The 26,379-nt window shown below is 36.5% G+C and overlaps 1 protein-coding gene across 1 annotated transcript in view; it reads left to right on the forward strand.

Annotated features, from left to right (window-relative positions):
* Nucleotides 1-26,379, forward strand: part of LOC108745104 (protein turtle) — a 150,116-nt gene that overhangs the window by 121,282 nt on the left and 2,455 nt on the right. Inside the window, 10 exon segments of the mRNA XM_025975742.1 lie at nt 319-548; nt 620-745; nt 2,783-3,070; nt 10,122-10,460; nt 10,552-10,617; nt 16,358-16,564; nt 19,004-19,231; nt 22,648-22,720; nt 22,796-22,869; nt 25,212-25,274. Of these exon segments, the coding sequence (XP_025831527.1) occupies nt 319-548; nt 620-745; nt 2,783-3,070; nt 10,122-10,460; nt 10,552-10,617; nt 16,358-16,564; nt 19,004-19,231; nt 22,648-22,720; nt 22,796-22,869; nt 25,212-25,274 (1,694 nt within the window).

The raw sequence follows: 26,379 nt of genomic DNA on the forward strand, positions 1-26,379 counted from the left end.
AGCTCTGCATCGACGCAGAAGGAGCCTATTTAGAAAGTTTTTAAAGAATTGTAACGATTGGCTCAATAATTTCTTTTAAATCGACTCAGTCCTATTACTTTCCGGACAAACCCTGTATGATTAGAAACCAACGAGCTATTTGACTTTGACATTTTCACCCGCTGTAGGAATAAGTTTTCTCTGACTGAAGAAGCGACAAGTCGACATTTCCCAGGCAGCGCATAATATGCTATGAAACTTTTCAGAAACCCACGAATATTCATTTAATCCAAACTATCAATCAGTTACTAGGTTGAACCAATCAGTAACCCATTACAGGTACGAATGTAAGGTTGTGTTCCTTAATCGCTCCCCCAACCCAACGAAAAATGGAACATGGTTCCACCTGTCAGTACACGCACCCCCTCGTTTCGTCGTCACCGCAGACGACATTATCTACGTCAATTTGGGAGACGCCATCATCCTTAACTGCCAAGCGGAAGGTAACCCAATACCGGAAATTGTATGGTACAAAGACGCAAATCCCGTAGAACCCTCACCCACAATAGGTAAACGCAATTTTAAATTGGCGAAGAAGCTTTTTATACGACACGTTTCTTTTTTTTTGTACGTATTGCAGGTATATTTAACGATGGGACTGAACTTCGTTTATCTAATATAAGGCACGAGGATATCGGAGACTACACATGTATTGCTCGAAACGGCGAGGGCCAAATATCCCACACATCGCGGGTTATTATTGCAGGTAAAATATTTAATAAGATTATTTTAATCACAGAACAATATCTAAGGGTTCAAGTTAAGGCAGTAGAGTAAATGGGAAGGGGGAATGTGGGGAAGGTAGGGACAGTTCATCATCATCATCATAAGGTCGTCAGTCCTCAAACTGATTGGACACGCACCTCCTTAGCTAATTTTCGCATTTCCCTGAAACCAGAATAACCCACATCCTTAACTATTTCCGAACAGTAATCTAATCTAGGTCTACCTCTACTCCTCTTAACTCCCGTTTCAGCTTCTAATATGTCTCTGACTAGAGCTTCATGCCTGAGAAGGTGTCAACCTATCTCACCCATTTCTTATTGAGTTACATAGAGTTCTCTATTCTCCTATTCTTTTTAATACCTCTTCGTTTTTAACCTTCTCTATCCACGGTATCCTCATCATTCGCCGGTAACATCACATTTCGAGCGCTTCTAACATTTTCCTTTCCGCTTATCCTTTACTTATCTCGCCTATTAAATAACTTTGTACACTCTACCCTGCTACGCATTACAATTCCTACCCCCACCGATCCTGTATGTATTATTCTAAAGTCTCCACTCCAGAAGTCTCCATCTTTTCCCTTATTTATGACATCCCCCGAGGTAGTCCCCGCCCGGACATTCAAATGGTGGACTAGTTTACGTCCAGAGTGCCTTTCCCTAGAGGACGCCATCATTCTAGTTTGGTGTTAGGCACACTTACGGATCATTTAACGTAACCCAGGATGCACCCGAGAAGGTACAGTCCGTTGATCATCCTTTTATCTATTTGCCTTCTCAGATCTTCACTTCTGAAGTAGTTTTCCACTCCAAACCTCTCTGCTAGTGTGTATGATTGTTGAAACTCAAATCAGGATGTCCTAGCTCACCGTTTGTGAGGTATTTTATGACTTCAAACCTAACCTAACCTAACCAAACCTCCTCTACATTATGTTTTTTACATATTCATTCTTTCTACCAATCACTTTCGAATCCTGTTTCTTCTAATGGTAGTACTTATTCAAGGTCTTGTTGAGGAATCCATTAGGAGTAGAAATGTTTTCGTAGAAGCAAACTTTACCGAAAAACATGTGAATAAAACCTGTATAATGAGAACAACATTCCACGACACTTGCGTCATTTACACCCAAAGTATACCCAATTATAGTTTCGATATTCCTTCTTCCTTATTATACTTCGTTTAGTTTTTGTAGCGAAGTGACCTTCAGTTTTACCTGCTCAAAGTAGAAAAGAACAGCACTAGACCAGAAAAGAAAGCAGACAACTCTTGGCCAAACTCTTAACCGGTGAGGAGCGTCTAATCCGTACAGTTCTGCACGGAAAAATTGACCATTTTATCCACTACAATTGCATTGCTCAAATGTGCTGTTATTGATACCATTTACTACTAAAAATATCAAGGAGATGTTTATTTATATTTGAAGACATATTAAAGGCTTTAACGCTTATTTTCGACCCGCACTACTATTAATGACTGAACAAAACTTTTGGCAGGTACTGTATAAAAAAGTATGTTTAATGAACAAGAGTCGAGAGTATAATGAGCTTTTTTCTCCCTACCTACGATTTTGCCAGCGCGCATCCAAGACATTGGAAGGGGCACATCGCTACAGAAAGTAAATGAAGTATACCTACCAGTAAATATACTACAGTATTTTACGGATTTTGAATGCTCTTAACGCATCCTTCAGGATTTTAGTAGGGTAGCATGTCTGGAGTTAAATGATATAGAACGTTCAGAAAAAAAAATCAAGATATTATTTGGCAATTTCGAATTCGAATTCGATACCATCTGATTCGTTAAAATAGTCAGCCTTTATAACTTTTCGCCACAAGTATACAGATAAAGCTCAGAATAAATCCAAGAAACAAGAGACCTCTTCATCAAAAATCTCCCTTAAGGACACTTGCATGTGTTGGGGTCTTTTTATAAATACCAATAAAAATGTATTAAAAATTAACATAATTTATCTATCATATTTTGGTATGTAGAAAAAGAAAGTGTGTATAATTTTCAGGTGGAGCTGTGATAATGGTACCGCCGATCAACCAGACGAAGCTTGAAGGTGAAAAGGTGCAATTTAACTGCGAGGCGAAAGCTTTACCCGGCAACGTAACAGTGAAATGGTTTCGGGAAGGAGCTCCCGTGAGGGAGGTCGCCTCCCTCGAAACTCGCGTGACCATTCGAAGAGACGGCTCTCTGGTCATAAACCCAGTCAGTGCGGATGATTCGGGTCAGTACGTGTGCGAAGTAAGCAACGGAATCGGGGAACCGCAATCTGCCTCAGCTTATCTGAATGTGGAATGTAAGTACTAATATATTACATTAAACTATTCAGTAATTCAGTAATAATGATAAGTTTGGTATCTGCAAGAAGTCCTTAGGAAGTACAGTTAAGAGAAAAAAGATAAGTCAAGGGCCTCAAGTAGTACCTAGAAAATTAGTATATATAGGGTGTTTCTGATTTAAATAGCAAGTTTTGGAGGGTGTTACTTAAACGTAATAAGCGAAGTGATTAAGAAACAACAAAATTTGTAATAAAACTAGAAATTACAATCTGAAGCCGGTCCTGGACGTGAATAGGGAACATAGAGAGGAATTGCGATAATAACTAAGCAGCTACAACGATGGAGAATGTAAACAGTGACGGCTGTGGAGCGACTAACGAAGTAAATATCGACAGTTTACTCATACGCTAATAAATATAATATTTAGACGCCCATTGCGATAAAAATTAATTAAACAACTACTTTGCTCATCGCTGATAGTATGCAGTACTATTTAAAATACATCATGATATGATGTTAAGAACACAAAAGAAAGAAAAAATTAACGTTTCGTAAACATTAGTATATACATTTACATCTTCAAAGTAGGTAACTGTAGTTGTATTAATTGTAGAATAAATTTCCAAACCACCAATAAACTAAAATTATATCGCGCAAATACGTCTAGCATGTGGACTTCGGGCAGGCCAATGTATAGGGCGCGTACGTCCCGTATGTGCTATTCAGACTGACTTATGACACTGACACACTGACCTACTGTCAGTAACTTCGACTGACTGCATACATACAGGCCTACAACATTAAAAGGACGAACAACTGCTCTAGATTGACTATACCTAGTTCTTGCCGTACTATAAATATGTTTTTCTCGAACAATGAACATTTGGACTACCAAAATTTCACTCATTTTTTGTTTTATATTGCCCTATCACCTTCTGCAAGCTTGCTACTTATTTCAGAAACACCCTGTAAATTCTAGACTCTAGATAATATGACAGGAGTTTTCAAATCCTCACTATTAAAAGATAAAAAACAACGGGGTTAGATAATTTGGAGTTTCGTATATATACAAAAAAAAGAAGGTATGCATCAATCTAACTAACTTAACCACGTTAAAATGAAATGCTTAATCTTTCACTGATGACAAAAATATACGGTAATGTGAAAAAACATTCAAACTACAACAAAAATTTACCTCAAAAATAAACTATTTTTTACAGAATCAATAAAAATTTAAAAGGGCAATGTTTGAAATTAAACCTTCCGAAACCATCTAATACTTCCAGAGTCATTTTATTAAGGATGGATCAGGATAAATCATATCACATCTGGACGCTAGTATTTATTTAAATACTAGGGGATCAGTCAATTAATCGATTAATTTGTAGGAAATTGTATGTCCCTCTTCATGTTACTACAATAAAAGTCCTCGTAAACAAAGAATAACTGGATACCTTAACATACATTTAAAGTGATGGAATTGTAACATTTAGAGTGCATGATTTTTACGATTTTAAAAAGTGGTGAAACTTATTTTCTCGTTTTAATGATTATCTTCTATTTTCCTTCTCTGTTAATGTTTAAGAGTTTCGCCAAATCAAATAATTTTGCATGTGTGGCTGGTAAAATTAGTTATTTACTATTTGTTTTTTGTAAAACAGTAAATCCTTTAATAGTGTAGCACACCAACTTCTACAGTGCTACGTGCCTAGAGAGCTCATGTTTCTGCATTTTCGTTCGATCGGTTTTGTACATATACAGTTTTTTTAAAGCGCATTACGAAATTGTGACAAGCGAGATAGCCATAGAGACAAAGAAGCACAAAATAAGAAAAAAAGAAAAGCTTCACCGCAGGCATACGGCGCGTTCGTATAAATTACGCCCTCCGCAGGCAGAGTAATTTGTAAAGGATTTAGGCAAAATTTGTTTAACGTCTTTTTGCCCAACGTTATCCAAACGACCGCAGAATACAAAGGATTTTTATGACTAATCTCTTGCCATAGAAGTAGAAGATTACAAGCGGCAAGGCGGCTGAGAAAAATTTTAATCCTCACCAGTTTTAATGCTGCAGTAAACTTTTTAGTTCCGTACTTATAAATTAGAGCTTGCTTTCTGGCTAGGGATGAACATTATTAAAGAGGGACGTAACTTTACTACAACTTTTTTAAGCCCGACTTCTTTGTTATCTATTCGATTTAACAGAAATGCATACACATTTTTTTTAAAACAATTAGTAAAAGCACATTCCAATATTTCAAAGACAGAACTTTGTTTCAACTCTACAACTGTTTGGATATAATTACACTTTTATCAAAAGTAGCAGACTAAATCTATTATCTGCTTATAGATGCGTCTTGTAACTACATATATAAAAAGAACCGTAAATACTAATTACTAAAAATTTTGTCTACCTAAGTGTAGCATTTATTATAGGTATAGTAATGAAATTCTATCTTGTATCTCTGTTTTTGTTGATTTTTTGATTTCAAAGCATTCTAACTTTAAACGTTTGCCTTTTCATTCATTACGTATAAATTTTATGTAGTTAGAATTGATAAAATGATTACAATGATTATACAAAGTGAAGCTATAACCGTAGCATGTTTTTTATTTATTGTTGATTTTTTGTGTGCTTTTAAACGTATTTTTAGCTTTCTACCAATTTGCCCAATGTAATAAGCACATTTAATACGGGATAATTTACCTACTTTTGTACAGGTTCAATTTTGTTTTTATTATTTAGTAATACTAGCATTAAATAAATAAATAAGTAGATAATAAGAACAAAATTGAATATCTACAAAAAAATAGGCGTATACAAATTGTCCTGTAATAGCTTTACGTTTTGGGCGAGTCCTACGTTTACCACGGCTTATACCATTTAACAGTATTGCAAACGTCTTTAAATCATCCCTTATTACTCAGAATTAATCACAATAAACTTTGTCAAAATTAAAATCAAGAAGACAATTATACGGGCTGAAACATCTGCTGAAAATTTTGTCATTTTTCATATACTAAATCATAGTTATATGGAATTTTGGATTTTAGTGTTTAACTTAGTTCAGTATTACATTAAAACTTAAAGAATACTAAAGCACCAGGTATAGAGGAGATACAGGCGGAAATTTAAAAACATGCAGGACAAGAGGTTAGAGATCGTCTAAGCTAGTTAGTCACATTTACGAGATGGGGAAAGTTCCAGAGGTTTATAAATGGAATGTGGTAGTAACCATACCTAAAACGAGAGGCGCGGATAGGTGCGAGACATTTAGAACTACCTTAACTTCCCTTGCGTCAAAAATCTTAACTAGAATTGTACAGAGGAAGATGAAGAAAAGGGCGGAAGAACTATTAGCGGAAGATCAATTTGGATTTAGAAGAAGAGGAACGTGGAAGCTCATTCTAGTATTACGGTTAACATTAGAGAAAACGATAGAAAAAGGACAGAGTGCTTACATAGAATTTGTAGATTTAGAAAACGCTTTTGAAAATGTTAAAAGGGACAAGACTTAAATTTACTTAAATGTCTAGGAATCAGTTAAAGAGATAGAACAGTTATACTTAGTTTGTATAAAGCTGATACAAGAAGCTACATAAACGTGATTCAATGTTTGACCATCAGCAGCGACACTAAAGTGAAGTCTTTTAGGTCATGCATCTATTAATTCATGAATCGTATCTGTCGATAATTGTTCGATAGTTTTCTTGTTGGAAATTTTCAATGAGGCGATTATTAAGTGCCACTTTTTGCACACTAACGCTCTTGCAATTTGGCCCAAAGTGCATAATGTAATAAATTGAGATCAGGGCTGCCTCTCAACAACTCCTTAGCGGAAAGGAACGCTGAAATATTGTCTTGCACCCATTCCTGATTGAGCTTTTTTATTGGCAGGCACCGAGGGTTGCTGGAAAACAGAAAGCCTGCCTTTGAAATGCAGATGCATGATAATAACCACTCAATTACTCGAATTTTATATTCAGACATCAGACATTCAAGTAAGAGTCGGCACCTACTCACAAGGCAAAGCTCAGTCAACGATGTTTGGAGGTCAAGCTCAGGCATTTATTCCTCATTAGTGAGCGGTCAAGCGGCAACCCCAAATTCAATTGATTAAATTATGTACTTTAGGTCAACACTCAAGCGTTAGCGTGCAATACACATCACCACTTTGAAAAACTTCGTTAAAAAAGCTGTTAAACAATTATCGATACGAATGTTAAATATCTTGACCTACCAAAAAAAAAACTTTTGGGTGTTTCATTCCCACCAGCCAGTAATGCTAGTGGGCAGGCAGTCCCTCCGGGCTACGCCGGAAGGTAGGGCGGAAGGCCCTTTTCAGCCTGCTTCCAGGAATCGTGGGAATGGGCGGGTGGTGGTTCGGGTGAGAAAATTGAGACGGACGAAATGAAGACAGAAGAGTATGAAAGATTATCTGTGAATATTACTGCCCCAGCATTTGCCTAAGTGATCCGAGGAAACCACAGAAAAACTTGAACCAAGGCAGACAGACCCGGAATCGAACCGGCATCCTCCCGAATGCTAAGCAATGAACTAAACCTACCAAAAAAAAAAAAAACTTTTGGGTGTTTCATTCCCACCAGCCAGTAATGCTGGTGGGCGAGCAGTCCCTCCGGACTATGCCGGAAGGTAGGGCGGAAGGCCCTCTTCAGCCTGCTTTCAGGAATCGTGGGAATGGGTGGGTGGTGGTTCGGGTGAGAAAGATGAGACGGACGAAATGAAGACAGAAGAGAGTGAAAGATTATCTGTGGAATATTACTGCCTCAGCATTTGCCCAAGTGATCCAAGGAAACCACAGAAAAACTTGAACCAAGGCAGACGGACCCGAACTATCGAACCAGCGTCCTCCCGAATGCTAAGCAATGGTCTAGATCTCTAGGCCATGCCGCTCGGTATAAACCTACCAAACGCTCGAAGAAACTCCTAAAGAACGAGTTGCTATAATATCCAGATACAGGCAGTGTATCGCCATCTAGTGGGTATACAATTGCTACTACTGAAGTATTTTAAGCGTTCGACAAACCTTACTAAAGTACCTCAATTTTTCTAACTGATAGCAGCACAATTTACATACTTACGTTATACGCTCCTTTTTCCTTTTGAGGTAAGGAACCATAAAAGCTAGGATTCCATAACCTAACTTACCCGATCAAAAACATTGAAAAAATAACTCTATCAAAATAAAAAAGTGCAGCTGTAATTGTGTCTAAATATGCGCGTATCTTCAAATAATTGTACAAAAACAGTATCCGGATATGGCTGAGGTCTTTATTATGTGCAACGTAACGGTCTTCGCTCTGTATTTGTATGCATTTCTCCAAACAACTGTAAATATACAGATCGTGTCTAAATCCTGTGTTTATAAGAGAAAATTAAAACAATTTGCACTACACATTCAATGCAAAATTTTGCACCTACAGTAGCTGCATATTAATATTCTAGACACCTATTGTATATGTATTTCGTTCTCTATTAAGTAATGTAATACGGGATAATTTACCTACTTTTGTACAGGTTCAATTTTGTTTTTATTATTTAGTAATACTAGCATTAAATAAATAAATAAGTAGATAATAAGAACAAAATTGAATATCTACAAAAAAACAGGCGTATACAAATTGTCCTGTAATAGCTTTACGTTTTGGGCGAGTCCTACGTTTACCACGGCTTATACCATTTAACAGTATTGCAAACGTCTTTAAATCATCCCTTATTACTCAGAATTAATCACAATAAACTTTGTCAAAATTAAAATCAAGAAGACAATTATACGGGCTGAAACATCTGCTGAAAATTTTGTCATTTTTCATATACTAAATCATAGTTATATGGAATTTTGGATTTTAGTGTTTAACTTAGTTCAGTATTACATTAAAACTTAAAGAATACTAAAGCACCAGGTATAGAGGAGATACAGGCGGAAATTTAAAAACATGCAGGACAAGAGGTTAGAGATCGTCTAAGCTAGTTAGTCACATTTACGAGATGGGGAAAGTTCCAGAGGTTTATAAATGGAATGTGGTAGTAACCATACCTAAAACGAGAGGCGCGGATAGGTGCGAGACATTTAGAACTACCTTAACTTCCCTTGCGTCAAAAATCTTAACTAGAATTGTACAGAGGAAGATGAAGAAAAGGGCGGAAGAACTATTAGCGGAAGATCAATTTGGATTTAGAAGAAGAGGAACGTGGAAGCTCATTCTAGTATTACGGTTAACATTAGAGAAAACGATAGAAAAAGGACAGAGTGCTTACATAGAATTTGTAGATTTAGAAAACGCTTTTGAAAATGTTAAAAGGGACAAGACTTAAATTTACTTAAATGTCTAGGAATCAGTTAAAGAGATAGAACAGTTATACTTAGTTTGTATAAAGCTGATACAAGAAGCTACATAAACGTGATTCAATGTTTGACCATCAGCAGCGACACTAAAGTGAAGTCTTTTAGGTCATGCATCTATTAATTCATGAATCGTATCTGTCGATAATTGTTCGATAGTTTTCTTGTTGGAAATTTTCAATGAGGCGATTATTAAGTGCCACTTTTTGCACACTAACGCTCTTGCAATTTGGCCCAAAGTGCATAATGTAATAAATTGAGATCAGGGCTGCCTCTCAACAACTCCTTAGCGGAAAGGAACGCTGAAATATTGTCTTGCACCCATTCCTGATTGAGCTTTTTTATTGGCAGGCACCGAGGGTTGCTGGAAAACAGAAAGCCTGCCTTTGAAATGCAGATGCATGATAATAACCACTCAATTACTCGAATTTTATATTCAGACATCAGACATTCAAGTAAGAGTCGGCACCTACTCACAAGGCAAAGCTCAGTCAACGATGTTTGGAGGTCAAGCTCAGGCATTTATTCCTCATTAGTGAGCGGTCAAGCGGCAACCCCAAATTCAATTGATTAAATTATGTACTTTAGGTCAACACTCAAGCGTTAGCGTGCAATACACATCACCACTTTGAAAAACTTCGTTAAAAAAGCTGTTAAACAATTATCGATACGAATGTTAAATATCTTGACCTACCAAAAAAAAAACTTTGGGGTGTNGCAACTATTGTCACTGCAACTCAATTAGTTGTGGAAGGTACCCAACCCCATGCTCCTTATAACATTTCGGCATCCGCCTCCGAGTTCTCCGTCACTCTTTCTTGGTTGCCAGGATACAGTGGCGGTCCAGACTACAAACAAGACTATACGATCTGGTATCGGGAATCGGGTGTTACCGAATGGTCCACCATACCCGTAACCCCATCGGGTAGCACGCAAGTAACCATAAACAGATTAGCTCCTGGTACGACATACGAATTTCAAGTGATAGGAAAAAACGCTCTAGGAGAGGGAATGATGAGCAATGTTGTTACCATAAGAACGTTGGGTGAGTAATAACAAAATGTTATGAAACATTTTAGGCGGTTATTTTATATTTAATTAATACGTCCGACATGCTGCTGAAATTGGACCAACAGATGTTGGATTGCCGGCTGCTAAAGGAGTTGCGACTACTCCTCCTATTCCACCTCCTAGCGAGTCCGGTAAGGAGAGGAAAATAATACGAAGCATGATATTTATTGTTTTGAATTTATGTTGGAAAGTGCAGTAAACATTAAATTTAAAATTACACAAAATTACGACATACTCTTTTAAATGGAAATGATTATAAACCAAAGGATTACCAATACCGAGAAATTCAGGATTCTTAATTTACACAGCCTCAATTCGTTTAATGCCGACGTTTTTTCTCAGGATTTTTCCGATGTACGAACAGAAAGAAACATATGATTTATATGAGTCAAAAAAGCAACAGACAGTGATGCAAACGGAGAATGTCGAAATTCTCTTTACACAACACCCGCGCTACATTAAAAACGCTGTTACACACATCATGGTCCCAATTGCGAACGCCCCATTTGTGTACAAAGCACTGTTTTCAATCTTTGATTGCAGCATACAGATTCAGTATTCTTTTTATTTATTCATCTAACTGCATTTAGCGCTTCCTTCTTCTTTGTCTTCTATGTTTAATTAACATTAACAAAGAAAATCATATTATTTTGCCTTTTCTCTTATTTTTCTGATTAACTGGCATTTTATAAGGTTAGGCCTCAGAATGTAATTTAAATTATTGTTCCATTTTTCTAAGGCATTATTTGTCCAGCGTTTCTTATTCTAACAGTTTCACATATTAGCAACTTGGTTATCGAACCACTGATGGACGAAATAATAAACAAACAGCGGCTTTTCTTTATTGAGCTTTTTTTCTCTTTATTTTCTATATTTATAAATCTTTAACGGGGAGGTAAGATAACGCAACACCCATGCGAACTTGTAGTCTAATATTTTTGTCGTCTTTGTACTCGAAAAACAAGACCAAATTATTATACTTTCTTTCACAAACACTGATTAAAGTGGAAGGTCCTTCCATTAAAAGAAAAACATCTAGTAAATTACAAAACTGCTTATTTAAATCCCAACTTTATGCAATTGACCCTTTCCTTGTACATAAATAGGACATACGCAACTTACACATATTCCACAAAAGAAAGTTATAAATTTGATCAGGTTTAACAAAAATTATTCCAAAAAAAATTCCTAAAACAACCACAAACATTCGCAGCTAAAAAACGTTTGTGGTATTTTTTAAATTACCAAACACAATCATATCCAAGAGATTGTTGACAACCTACTGATTGCAAAAATGCCATTTTACTTCTCGATATTTGAAGTTCATTTCTTTGTATGCAAATTAGTCAATTTTTACTGCACTCGCAATTCTCGTTAGTAGACATATAGAGCACCTAATTGCGTGCTTTGAACGATTGTATCGATCTTGTGTTCATGACCCCATTGTCAGTCATGAAGTCAGGGCTTTGCATGCACTTATAGCTTCTATTCAGTTCTCGCTTTAAGATTTTTACCGTATTTGAAGCAGTCCCTGTTTCGATTCAAATTACCAGGAACACAACAAAACGTATCTTATTTCTAAAGAATCAAGTCGCAAAATGTACAATAATTATATTGTACGTACAACTGATTAAACGTATTAATTTTAATTTAATGATCGAATGTAAATGTGAAATTATTATTTGAAAATGTTCTTCGATTTTGTTTATGTCACAATCTACATTAACTATGCGCTGAACAATTAAATCCATTTCATCCAAGAGTTCGTTTAAACTAACACAGATTTTACTGTTTAATCTTCATTCATTTTTAAGAGTTATTCAAAATTATATTACGATTCTAGGAATTAATTTAGACCAGAAATTGTAATTTTACTTTCTTCCAACTTCGTTGGAGTGTGACCGCTTTCTCAAATCGATCTTTACCACTCAAGGCGAAATACATTTCCTATAGTGGTCTTCAGGCGATTTTTCAGAAGTTTTTTAAATTTTAGATGGTATAAGTTTTTATATTGACACGAAACCTTTTATGCTACATCGCGAGATAGCCTTAGTGAGTATTGAGGTTAAGAGTAAAATCGTTGGAACGAGCAGAGCTAGCAAAATCCGAATGCGTTACTTCTTTTCTTTTCTAATCCAGCTTTTAAAATCTTGTAGGGGTGTAATAATAATAGGTAAAACGTTTTCAACCCCTTCTATCATATTATCTAGTGTTGCAAACTTAGCCGACATTTTTGATGTTCCATTCAATTCAAATAATTCGTAATTTCAATTCTGAATTCCGTACTGCACTAATTTTAAAACCGCCTAACCGAAATTGCTGCGACATAAATACCACATTGCTAAAGCATTTCGTCTTATCTTTTATTAAGTTTCAACCATCTGCCTACCTTGTTTAACAAAAACCGGGTGCTATTTAATGCGGGCCGACTTTCAAATTGAATGCATAATCTAAACGCTCGCGTATTAGAATGTAAACCCTGTAAATTCCTCGGTCGCAATTAGGAAAAACTTTGAAGCTGTATAAGAAGTTAAATCGACAAGAGTTAAGGGAACGTTATTCTTAAGAAAAGACACTCTGCAACAGCCAGGCTGTCCTAATTAACGACAGCATTAACAGGGGCACAATTATTACGAAACTCAAGACACCGAAGTACTTATACAGATGGGGTCTTTAAACCGAATTTCTTTACAGATTTCGAAACCAAAAAGCATCTGCAAACCGTGTAAATGCATTTTTACTTTTTATTTGCAACTTTTTATAGGGCACGGAGGCAGTTAAAAATAAATGAGTTAAAAATTGTTAAAATTAATTAGGATTTAATATGTTTGCAACAATTATATCTGGGCGAAAGTACAAAGTAAACTTGATCGATGACCCGTGGTGATGTACTATTATTATAGATGTGTTGCAATATTTTGAAAAAAGGTCATTTATCTGTATCGTTGTATGTATCACAGAGGTGTAGCCTCTGACCATCTAGAAATATAGATGACCATAGTCCCATTAATATTTCTTTTATCAAATTTTAAAGCTATGTGGATGCTAAAGGAAATTACATACCAACGCTTAAGATGATCTGTAGGGAACGCCGAAAAACTAAGTTTTCATGTTATCCACTCAATAGAGGCGCGAATGATTAATTTTAACAAATTTAGAATTTTCTCAAAATATTTATATGAAAATCTATATTTTCAAAGACCCTTAATCAGAATAAAGTTTTAAATACTCACATTACATTATTTATGTATAGCGATGAGAGGCAATTTTAAACGTGGTATGTAAATTGTTTTAGTCAAAACTATCTGACAATTTGGTTAAAAATATTGGTGGAATCGTGATCATCTAGATAATCAAGGGTCATACATCTATGATACATGTAGTGATGCTATAAACAAATGACCTTTCCAAGGTGTACCCACAATTGTACACATCGATTTTCAAAATATTCTAACGCGCCTTCATACATCACCGTGGGCCACTGATGAGTGGGATGGGATTTAGGGGACTCATGAGTTGACGGTTAAGAATTAAGATCACTTAAAAGTCAACTATTCTAATGGATATTTTTATTTTTTAACCACGGATTCGGAAGAATGGGAAATTTTGCGTTCGAATGTATAGCTAATAGAGGAGTCAAACTGACCTGCACTTTATCTTATAAGTAAGCAATCCTTACAAAATTAACCAGTTTAATATCACCGACAGTGAAAAATGTCAAGAATAGGTACATGAATAGTAAGTCTTGAAAGGTTTAAATGTTGGCCTCCCATGATGACCATGACATCGATTTTTAAGGTTATTCGCAGGTTAACTTTAAATTTCCGTCTAAGATTAAAGCAAAAAACGATATTGTATGCTAAAACCTTTATTTTTTCGTTTTCATGGCCCATTGGGCCAAATGATTCAATACCATAATTTATTTTTTTCTTTGAACCTTTTGATTCTGAATAAACAGAAATAGTCATTTGAAAAAATTTAAAGATGACCTACGAATAACTTTAAAATATATTACTTAACTCTAAAACTGTTGCTCTTTACGTTTTTTTGACATATTTTGCAAGTTAATTATTTAGGGGTGTTTGATCGTTAAATGGTCCTTCCAAGATAAAAATAAAAGTTTCGGTTAAAAAAAGGAAAGTTGACCTTTAAATGACCCTAAGGCGTAACCGCAAAGTCAGTTATACGATTACAAATAGGGGAAGCCTTTTCGAACTATAAAACTTTTGTCTGAACTCATCTCCGGTGTTGCCTGTGATTGAAGAGTCCACCCTGTAGATATTTAATGTAGGTACACTGTGAGAAGAGAAAAAAATCTGCCAACCATCATGTAAAAGCAGTTTTCTATCTGCCTCCGTGCCATTATTTGTTCTACGAGGGTGGATTGATAAGTTTCCGGCCTAACCAAGAGATGACGCCACTAGGCCTACCTTGAGGTGACATTCTATAGTACCATCCTTGGATAGCTTGTAGCTATAGTTTCAGCCCGATCTCCTTGCTAGTGTAGGTTTGACAGCACGCTTAACAAGACGCCTCTGTGGTTTTCGTAAAAATGGAAAAGCAGGAAAATCGTGCTGTCATCAAATACTTTTATTTGAAGGGGTTAACGCCGAAGGAAATTAAAAAAGAGATGGACTCAACACTGGGGACATCCTCCCCGTCATATTCAACCGTTAAGCAGTGGGTTTCCGAGTTTAAAAAGGGTCGTGTGAGCACCTCTGATGGGCCTCGCTCAGGACGCCCCGTTGAGGTCACAACTCCAGATATGATCGAAAAAATTCATCAAATAGTGCTGGGAGACCGCAGATTGAAAGTGCGTGAGATAGCTGAGACCTGTAAGATGTCATATGAACGTGTGCAACATATTTTGCACCAACATTTGCATATGGAAAAGCTCTGTGCAAGATGGGTGCCGCGTTTGCTAACAGTCGACCAAAAATTGATTCGAAAAAACATTTCTACCGCAAATTTGTCATTGTATAAGCGTAATCCAAGCGAATTTTTGCGTCGATTCGTAACCGTTGACGAAACGTGGGTCCACCACTACACTCCTGAAACCAAAGAACAGTCTAAACAGTGGATTGGACCAGGGGAACCAACTCCAAAGAAGGCAAAAACAATTTTTTCGGCGAACAAGGTTATGGCTACTGTTTTTTGGGATGCAAGAGGTATTATATACATTGATTACCTTGCAAAGGGTAATACTATCACTGGTCAATACTACGCAGACTTATTGCAACGTTTGAGCCACGAGGTGAAAATTAAACGACCTCATCTGGCGAAGAAAAAAATCTTGTTTCATCACGATAACGCACCAGCGCACACGTCAATCGTTGCGACGGCTAAAATCAACGATCTAAAGTTTGAATTGATGCCGCACCCTCCTTACTCTCCAGACCTAGCCCCGAGTGACTATTTTCTGTTCCCTAATCTCAAAAAATGGCTTGGCGGTAAGAGATTTGCGGACAATGAAGAAGTAATCGAAGCTGTAAATGGTTATTTTGAGGAGCTTGACGAATCAGTCTATAGAGATGGCATTAATAGACTGGAACACCGCTATGAGAAATGTATCAGCCTTGGAGGAGATTATGTTGAGAAATAAAAAAAAAAAATTTTTAAAAACCTTGTTTTTCTTGGTCAGGCCGGAAACTTATCAATCCACCCTCGTATTGTAAAGTTCAGTGCACATATTTTATTTACGTTTTGCTTCATTTCAGCAGTGCTTGACTATAGTAGCGTTTTAATTTTTCCGACCGATTCGCCAGGCTCGATTAAAGGCAAAGGTATTCTTTTTCGTTTTTGTTCTATCGTTTCTTGCATGACCACACTCGCAATCCACGACAATCGTCTGATCCAACGTTTTGTTTTAAGCGAAATATCTTTCACTCGCAGGCCCTAAGCCCGGTCCGCCTCGAAATCTGACCGTGACAGAAATAAGTAATGGCTTTTTGATAACTTGGCAACCGCCTCTAGAAGGAACTAAACTAGTGCAATATTACAACATTAAATACAGGACGGAAAAAGAATGGAAATCGCTCAACAAAGGCCCTATAAGGGCCGAGGATACGCAATATTTAGGTAAGTTTAACGTCATCATCACCATAAGGTCGTCAATCCTAAGACTCTCCTCTCTTTCCTATCCTCAGCTAATCTTCGGATTTCCCTAAAACTAGAACAACCCATATCCTTAACTATTTGCGAACAGTAATCTAACCTAGGCCTACCTCTACCCCTCCTAACTCCCGTTTCTGCCTCTAATATGTCTCTGACTAAAACTTCATGGGGAGTTTGCGGACCCCTTTTTCAAAAATGCTTCCATTTATTTAACATGTTTTGTGATTTTAATATACAATTTTACCATTTACGCGCATTATTCCCATGTAATGTCCCTTATAGAAGTTACAACTCGTGCCACTAGGTGGTGTATGCATTTTGACGGATCCTGATAGTTATTATTTCTTCCCTATTTAAGTTTTATGGCGATATAGAATTGGGAGTCGTTCGTGTTGTGAAGGTTTATTAATTGCGTGTCATTTTACTATAATTACAACCCTTGCATTCGGTTATGGTAAAAACCCGAATTCAATTAATGAGCGAACTAGGAAAAACTAGTTTTTACAATCCTCTTTAGACAACTGTAGTCTTGGTTAAGACTAACGTATTTCATTTAAATCAGCCTTTACTGAAGAGTTAAAGACGATGGACATCGATTTAATGTTAATTATATATTTCGAGAGAATTAAGGCAAGTAAGACTCCCTTCATAAAGTATGTACGCTTCCAATAATTATGTTGCTGCCAAAAAGACAATACAAAAATTGACTATCAAACAGAACAAAAGGCATAACGACAATGTCCACTTCGTAAATAAATAAATTAAAAAAAAAATCGGAAACCGTCCAGTCCACGTAATAGATAACAATTATTAGAGGCGTAGCTGGAGGGTTGGTGACGTCATCGATAATCCTCGTCCTAGCGCCTCAGGGGGGTCACAAAAAAATTGTACGAATCATTATTATTTATCCAAAGTAGTTTGGCAACACTAGCAGTTATGGGATTCCCCTGCCAAAGGAGTCGTGTCCAGACAAAAAACTTATTAAAAAATTTATATAAGATTCCCAGGCTTAGTTCTGCTTATCTAGATTTCGATGATATCTAAACTCGGTATCACGTAAGGTGGCGACTGAAGCAATAAAACTTTGAAATGATTTATAAGCTTACTTTGTCGAATGACCAACATCTGCACCAAACAAGAGAAGTGGTAATAGGGAAAACACTAAAACTTTCATTCCCATCAGTCACTAATTTTGTCCCTCCGGACTACGCCGAAAGGTAGGACGAAAGGCCCTCTTCAGCCTCCTTTCAGGAATCGTGGTAATTGGTGAGTGGTGATTCGGGTGAGAAAGATGAAATGGACGAAATGAAGACAGAAGAGAATGAAAGATTATCTGTGGAATATTACTGCCCCAGCATTTGCCTAAGTGATCCAAGAAAACCACAGAAAAACTCGCACCAAGGCAGACGGGCCCGGAATCGAACCAGCATCCTCCCAAAATACTAAGCAATGGTCTAAACTTCTAGATCAAGCTGCTCGGTGCAGCTGAGATTCGAAATTTTGATCTTTATAGGCAGTGTTCACAACCTGAAGCGAGGAAACTATCGTACCTGAAGCGTAGAATTATCGTACATGGAGCAAAATTATCGTACTTTTCAAAATAATCACTATAATTAGTAAATTACTCGTATTAATCGTGTAAAAAGGCAGACCTGAACTACCCCCACCCTTTAAATTAAAAATCAATAATAGATAGAAAAATACTTAAATATAACAAGATATAGGGGGTGGAGGTATGTTAGTGGGGTGTTTTTGACCTTAGGCTATGGTTAGTGACTACATGACTACAATCACAAAATTGTGGATGGGAAGACCATCGACCCATCTGGTGACCAACACGAAGGGATGTTACCTGCCGAGGAAAAACATACATACTAGCATGATAACGTTCTTTTGTTGCAGGCACGTTCTTCTAAATTTAACACTGCGTATTACAAAAATGTTTATAGCGCTGTGAGCAAAAAGAAAAAAAAATATTCGCGAATAAAAAAAAGTCTTCGTGATATTGTCTAAGAGGGTAAGAATAAAATAAATTTTGAATGCATTAAAATTATCGTACAATCTGCGTACGATAATAATATGATATCGTACATCGTACGTAGACATGAAATTATCGTATATGTACGATAATTATCGTACGGTTCCGAACACTGTTTATAGGTACAAGTGGTTAACAGAATACAAAACGTGTTTCGTTTGAGAAATGCCATAAATATTGTAATTCCAACAAGGGCGGCCTACTTGACAGTTTTATTGCTTAAGTCGTCACTTTACGTGATACGGGGTATACGTTCCAATTAGCCACGCCTCGTCGCTGCTAGCAATATTAAATTTTCGTTAACTGTATTATTTCAGATTGTCCACACGCATTTTAATATATTAAAATTTTTTTTTGTATTTTAGTTAAAAATCTGGTAGGCGGAAGAACATACTATTTCAAAGTTCTCGCCCATTCGCCAAATGGTTTCGAGAGTAGCGAGGATGTGAAATTTCCTGTACCGGCAAGGGTCAAGCACAAAGCCATCACAGCGGGAGTCGTGGGAGGCATTTTGTTCTTTATCGTAGCCATAATCTTATCCATATGCGCCGTGAAAATATGCAATAAACGTAAACGACGGAAACAAGAAAAAGGTAAGTAGGTAAATTCGCTTTTCTCTCAGTTAAACCAAACGATTTTTCTTGCTACCTACTACCCATGACGGCAACTGAAAAGCTCGTGTCATCAGTTATCTACACATTGCTCTCTCTCTCTTTCTCGCCTCTTTATTCTTGGTTAAAATACTTGATAAATGCGTGACTTTATTTTTAACGGTAACGGGTAACAGCAAGTAAGAAGAATGGTTTATAACTGAGATTTTGTGTTAATATTAGGAACTACAGTAAATAATTTACTTTTAATGTTGAACAAGCATTCTTCTTTCTATATATATATATATATATAAAGGAATATAAGCATTTTAAAAAAGGGCGGAAGAACTATTAGGGGAAGATCAATTTGGGTTTAGAAGAAATAGAGGAACGCGGGAGGCCATTCTAGCATTAAGGGTAGCAATAGAGAAAACGATAGAAAAAGGGAAGACTGCGTACATAGGATTCGTAGATTTAGAGAAAGCCTTCGCCAATGTTAAATGGGACAAGATGTTAAATGTACTTAAAAATGTAGGGATGAATTACAAAGATAGAAGAGTGATACTTAGTTTGTATAAAGAGCAACAGGCAGTTATAGAGCTGGGGATGCAACGTAGAGAAGTAAATATTAGGAAGGGAGTCAGGCAGGGATGCACACTGTCACCGCTACTTTTTAATCTATACATCGAAGACGCCATCAACATCATTAAAGACAGTACAACTGTAGGGATAGATGTGCAAGGGCAAAAGATTAGTATGCTTAGATTTGCAGATGATATAGCAGTATTAGCATCTAGCAAGGAGGACCTAGAGATAGCTTTAAATAAAATGGAAGCGGTACTGACAGATCAGTACTGTATGAAAATAAATAAAAGTAAAACTAAAATACTGATATGCAAGGGAAGAAAAAGTAGGGAAAGAGCGAATATAAAGATAGGAGACGAAAAATTAGAAGAAGTGGCTGATTTTAGATACCTAGGAAGTCAGATAAGTGAGGATGGAAGGAGTAGTAGGGATATAAAGCAGAGGATAGCGCAGGGTCGTGTCGCCTTTAATAAAAAGAAGTCACTTCTATGCTCGCGAACGGTTAATTTAGAAATTCGAAAAAGGTTGTTAAAGGTGTATGTTTGGAGCACGGCGTTGTACGGGTGCGAAACATGGACAGTGGGAGCGGCGGAAAAGAAAAGGTTAGAAGCGTTCGAAATGTGGTGTTATAGGCGGATGATGAGGATATCGTGGGTAGAAAAGGTTAGAAATGAAGAGGTATTGGAAAGAATAGGAGAACAGAGGACTCTATGGAAGTCAATAAAAAATAGGCGAGATAGGTTGGTAGGACACCTTCTCAGGCATGAAGGTCTAGTCAGAGACATATTAGAGGCAGAAACAGGAGTTAGGAGGGGTAGAGGTAGACCTAGATTAGATTACTGTTCGCAAATAGTTAAGGATGTGGGCTGTTCTAGTTTTAGGGAAATGCGAAGTTTAGCTCAGGATAGGAAAGAGTGGAGGTACGTGTCCAACCAGTCTTAGGACTGATGACCTTATAATGATGAAACATTTTAATTAAATGTAGCTATAAAGGAAATTTAGTTTAAACGAAAAACTGTAGAAGAATTTTCTTATTTCTAAACAGTCCATCCAAAAGTCTTAACCAATTTCTACATGTAGCCTTTAGTAAATCGTTTCAACAAAAATTATATGTAAATACTGACTGACTATGCCATTAAAACCTAGACCGAACGAACAAGACCACGACTAATACCTAGACCGAATATGTAAGTCCAAGATCAAATACGCAAGACTAAACAAAAAATTGTTAATTGCGATGGAATTACGAGTTATAGTTAACTATTTGAAACAACTTTAATATATTTATTCTTTTCTTGAAACAAATCATTTTTAGTATTTGAAAGTTTCAGTTTGCCTTACAAGATTTTGACACCAAATGTAAAAAAAAGAAACTTTACCACTGTTTGAAAAAAGGGTCCTGTTCTCGTAACGGCGCGATTCAGAGGGGTGCCTTAGGGATAGGTTGTTTTACAGTTTTTTGGAGGTTTAATGACCATGGAAGTGTACCCATCGTACTTTTTGCGTAAGCGCCTACTATCGTAATGATGATCCGATGATCATAGCTCAACGATCGATCATATCGGGCAAAATTCAATGTACGGAATGCACCGAAGGACGATACCATCAGAAAATGGATTCGAATGTTCGAGAACACCGAATTCGACTGCAAAAATTCAAAATCCAGGTCACCCGCGCACTATTCGAACCCAACAAACGATTGAAGAAACGAGAGTGTCAGTGTGTGAAAATCCGTATCATCAGTTCTCAAACGCAGTCAAAAAGTTGACATTAAAAAAGTCGTTGTTACAGAAGATTTCGAAGCAAGACTTACATCTTACAGTAACTGAAAACTGAACGTTGCCGATTATCCTCTCCGAATGAACTTTGCAAATGAAATGCTTCAATGCTTTCCAACGTTTGAAAACACTTTGTTTAGTAATGAAGTGTTTCACTTAAATGGTCACGTAAACAAACAGAACTGTACTGGCCAAAGAATAGACAAGACATAAACATGAACCACTACATAGTCCAAAAGTTATAGCGTGGGCTGCTATGTCTGGTGAAGACATCATTGGGCCTTCTTTTTTTGAAGACCGGCGAGGGCGAACACTTACGGTAAATAGTGATCGGTATTGTGCCATGTTTTCATGATTTCAACAGTATGGGGTCATTTGCCACACCTCAGACCAATCGTTTGCGGTTGTCAATCAACTTTTCCCGGAAAAAGTGATCTCTCGTCGAGGCACCATCAACTGGCCTCCTAGAAGCCCCGATCTCATACCTCCTGATTATTTTTTATGGGGATACCTTAAAGAGAAGGTGTATGAAAACAAACCACGATCTCTACTGCAATTCAAACATAATATATCGACACCGAAATAACCACCGTTTCCAGAGAGATGTGTAGACGCGTGGCAGCTAATTTCCGTTTTCGGTTGGAATGCCAGCAGTAGGAGGGTCAACATTTGGACAACATCATCTTTGACACTTAATTTTCCGAAACTTTGTCTAAAAATTAACAAAAAAGACTTTTTTTCTGACTTGTAGTTATTGAATTTACAAACACCCCTTACCCTTTTTGGACACTTTGTATTAGGGTAAGTCTTTTTTTCCAAACCGAATAAGCAAGACTGGGACAGTCTTGGTCTTGGTCTTGCCTTGTGCTTTTCACTAAGCCGAATAATTAGAGTATATCGTATTTTTGAGTGATTAGATTGGTATACGTACAGGTCCGGAATCAGTAGGTACGACATGATCTTTTGATTATTTTCAATATGTTGGTGCATTTGAATGTCGAAAATAATTGGAATTTAATGACACCTTTCTCTTCTTACGTTTAGCATTTGTTTTAGCGTACAACATGGTCGCCTGTAGGATAACGGACGCACGTAATGGCGCGACAGACAGCCAAGTGCCTTTGAAAAAGTAAGTAGCCACGACAAACGGCCAACCGGCCCGCTGGACTCGACTTACGACGATTATTAAAATTAAGTATTGTAGGACCGTTGAGTCAGATTCCTATCGTGATTACGAGAGCGTGTTTATAATTCCTGGGACAAGCGTTGACACAAACCGTAAGCTCCCTTCGAGTTAGATCCACTATTACGGGCGACCGTCATCAGTGGTCTGTCTCATTACAATTAATTTTCGGAATGCAAAATAAGAAGCGATCCATTTCAAAATTTCTTGTCAAAAATTCAATCGCTCCGTATAGTGAGACGCAGTTAGAGATTGTGTTAGAGCCAAGAAATATTGCGACTGTTCTGCGGTTATTTTGTGCGACGCAATATTTTTTTGGCTTAAATGTGTGCTTCAATTGTTCCTGGAATGGTGACCGGTCTCTAGGGTCGGTCTCATTGTGTAGACGCATCTAGTTCTAGAGACACAAAGCTGTTTTTTACCCCCTTTTGCCATTATATTTGAATAATGATACAATTTTAAACACTAATTCTCCGAAACTATACTCCAAGCCATCTAAAGTGGCGGCTCGTGCAATAAAACTGCCAACAATATACCGCCTTTGCTCGTGCCTAAGTTTAGTTACAGCTTTCTGGTACCATTCAAACGAAACATTTTATATTATGTTAGTGTCCGACCGAAACTGTTTTTTACGACCGAAACCGAAACCGAATTTCGGCGACGGTCTCAGTTTCGGCCGAAACCGAAACTTCCTTATAAGGATCATGTTTTGAGAGAAAAATAAAGAAAACGTTATTATAATCAGTCAGTTTTATTTTTTTATCTTTAAATCACATAGCTCTGCAGTCTTTGACATTTTCACTTATTGATAATCAAATCAAAATCAACATAACAACCCCTCATTTAAGGAAATACTTTAATTACGCCTTAAAAATACTTAAAATAGGTGAGATGTTTATTTGAGTAAGTATAGTAGACTAGACTCATTTTTCTTTTGAAGATTATTCATGCTTTTTTATGTCTATGTCTACTAATCTACTACGCTTTGATGGAATTTAACGCGCCGAACATGACCGAGCAGAGCGCGAGAACTCCCGAACGCAGTTTCGGTTTCGGTCGTATTTCGGTAGGTTTGCCGCCGAAACCGAAACTCGACCGAAACCGAACTTTCGGTCGGACACTATATCATGTTATGTACCTGTGCTTACAAAGTTCAAAATGGTTTGAAAACTTTCAGGCGGGTGTATTCAAACGAATTCCACTACTTTGTTTTATGGAAATATGGGAGATAGGCACAGGTAGTACAATTTTTGTTGAATTTTAGCTTCAAAAATAAACTCAATAAAGGTTATTGTCCCTTAACATTGTCACTAAATAAAATTCGGGCCGTTCTCCTTATTTCTGCGGATGGTAACCATTCAAGCTAATAAATCTTCTGTAAGTTTTATTACATCAGTCGCCATTTCAGATGGCTCAGAGTTGAAATAATTGTATTAACACATGATACATACAATAGAAATAAAAATAAAACAATTATCGTAAAATTACATAGGTTTTGGAACTCAAAAATTGATATTTAAAAATTGAATTAGGTATACAAAACAAAGAAAAGCACTTAAGATGTATGTTTCATAAATTTAAAAGACTTTCACACCTACCACTCGACCGATCATGAAATTTTTAAAAATATTACAAAAGCACACAATTAAAATAAAAAAAAAAAACACTGACAATAATCATACATTCAAATCTTAATATTATACATCTTTTTCCATCTCCAAGATATTGAAACAGATTTTCTTTTAATTGCATTACATAAGGCAGTCAAAACAAGCTCGAAGATTTCGTTTTTGTTCAACATACACCTATATTAGTTTTAGAGATTTTCTATGAATGTTTTTGGGAAAATTATATGCAGCAGTGCTTCTGGATTTCAAATATAGTTATACCAACACATTAAATTTAATGGTTGGGGAATTTGGTGAAAGAATAATGTTAATTATGTATTTAGAAACATCTACCAATATATTGATCAAATATAAAACCAAGTTCATTGTCGTTATTATTAATAATACAGTTTAATAAAATCATATATGAATATAAGCAGCATAAGTTTAGAGACAATCAAGTCAAGCCCTAATAATAATTGAATAGGTATGTCAGTCCATATTTGATAAATTGTTTGGTAAACGATGATTGGGAGTATTGATATCATATCCTTAGTGAAATAGATTTCAAATTGTTAACAACTTAATACTAATAAAATATATATTTCTCTTTAAGTAACCGCAATTTCTGTTCTTAAAAACGTTGATTACTAAAATTAGATAGTGCCTCAGTTAGTGTGGGGGTAAAGCTCAGCTACATGTGTAAACCCCATCGTTTTGTCTTTAATGTAACAAAATTTATCGATTGTTGCGTTAAAGAAAAACGAGACCAGTGCATTTCATAGTTTCTTATTGTAATGTGTGTTATTGCCGCTTCCGGGACATCGCAGGAGGAAAAAAGGTGAAGAGTTGCGCGGCTGTTGAACCAACATCTTCTGTTCGCACCCTCACATGTATTAGTTCTCTCTATCTACTAATTGGCTGCACGCAATTAGCACTGCTTGTTCTTTAAATTGTACTTTTGTTCAATTAATCCGAGCCTTTGTTTGTGTGCTACCGTTTATGCAGAAAAGTTGTTCACACCAGCGCATGAATGTATAAATTTGACAACGTAAAATGAAACTGGAAAATGATTTTACCAGAAAAAGATAACAATACAATTATCTCACGCAAGATATCATTAAGAAATAATTGAAACTCAGATTCTCTAAAAAAAATTTTATTCAGTAAATATTATTGAGATTTGACATTATTTTGGATGAAAGTATTTTTCGTAACTATGGCAAAGAAATGTATTTTTTCGTAAACGGTCGAATTAAAAAACTACATCTAACTTAAGATTAAATGAAATATTTACTACTATTCAAAATTACGTTGTCAAATTTTGTCATTTAGGGAAAAAGCAACCGAATCATCGCTACTTTTGTCCACGATGATGCAGTAATCCCACAAAAATGTACTTGATACGTACAATTGTTTATTGTTGCACAGTTTATAAGCGAAATAAACTGCTCCACAAACGAGCACTTAACAAAAACCGCTTGTCAGGGTTTCCGGTCAAATACGTAAATTTAGCATGGTTTATAATTATAATTCAACACGATGATGGGTATTTTTCGTTTCGTTTTTTTCAAACAAATAAACCAGATTGTAGAAATTGCACCAATGAAAACTGCCCCAACGTCCTTTCCATATTCTTATTGTGTAAAGCATTGTTCTTTGACAAAAATTCTTACTTGAAAATTCATTCTCTTTAAAACTGTTTGAGATGTCACAATTAAATTTTAACGGTGTGTATATGGTTTACATAGAAAATCCGACAAATGGCGCTGTAAACGCCATCTGTAGTACAATGCTACATTTTAGAATTACGTATGCTTCAGCAAGATGCATTTAAATATATAGATATCTACTTGCTGAAACGAATCTCGACGTTGCTCACCTCAACGTGGTAGGCACGTTACCATAATCGAATAAAATAATTCGAAGTGGTCTGTATTCTGTCGAAACTGCCAGACGCGGATCGCGATTTCGATCTTTTTGGATCTCATCAGCGCG

This window comes from Agrilus planipennis, unplaced genomic scaffold (assembly GCF_000699045.2).
Source record: "Agrilus planipennis isolate EAB-ADULT unplaced genomic scaffold, Apla_2.0 scaffold37, whole genome shotgun sequence".
NCBI classification, from domain to species: domain Eukaryota; kingdom Metazoa; phylum Arthropoda; class Insecta; order Coleoptera; family Buprestidae; genus Agrilus; species Agrilus planipennis.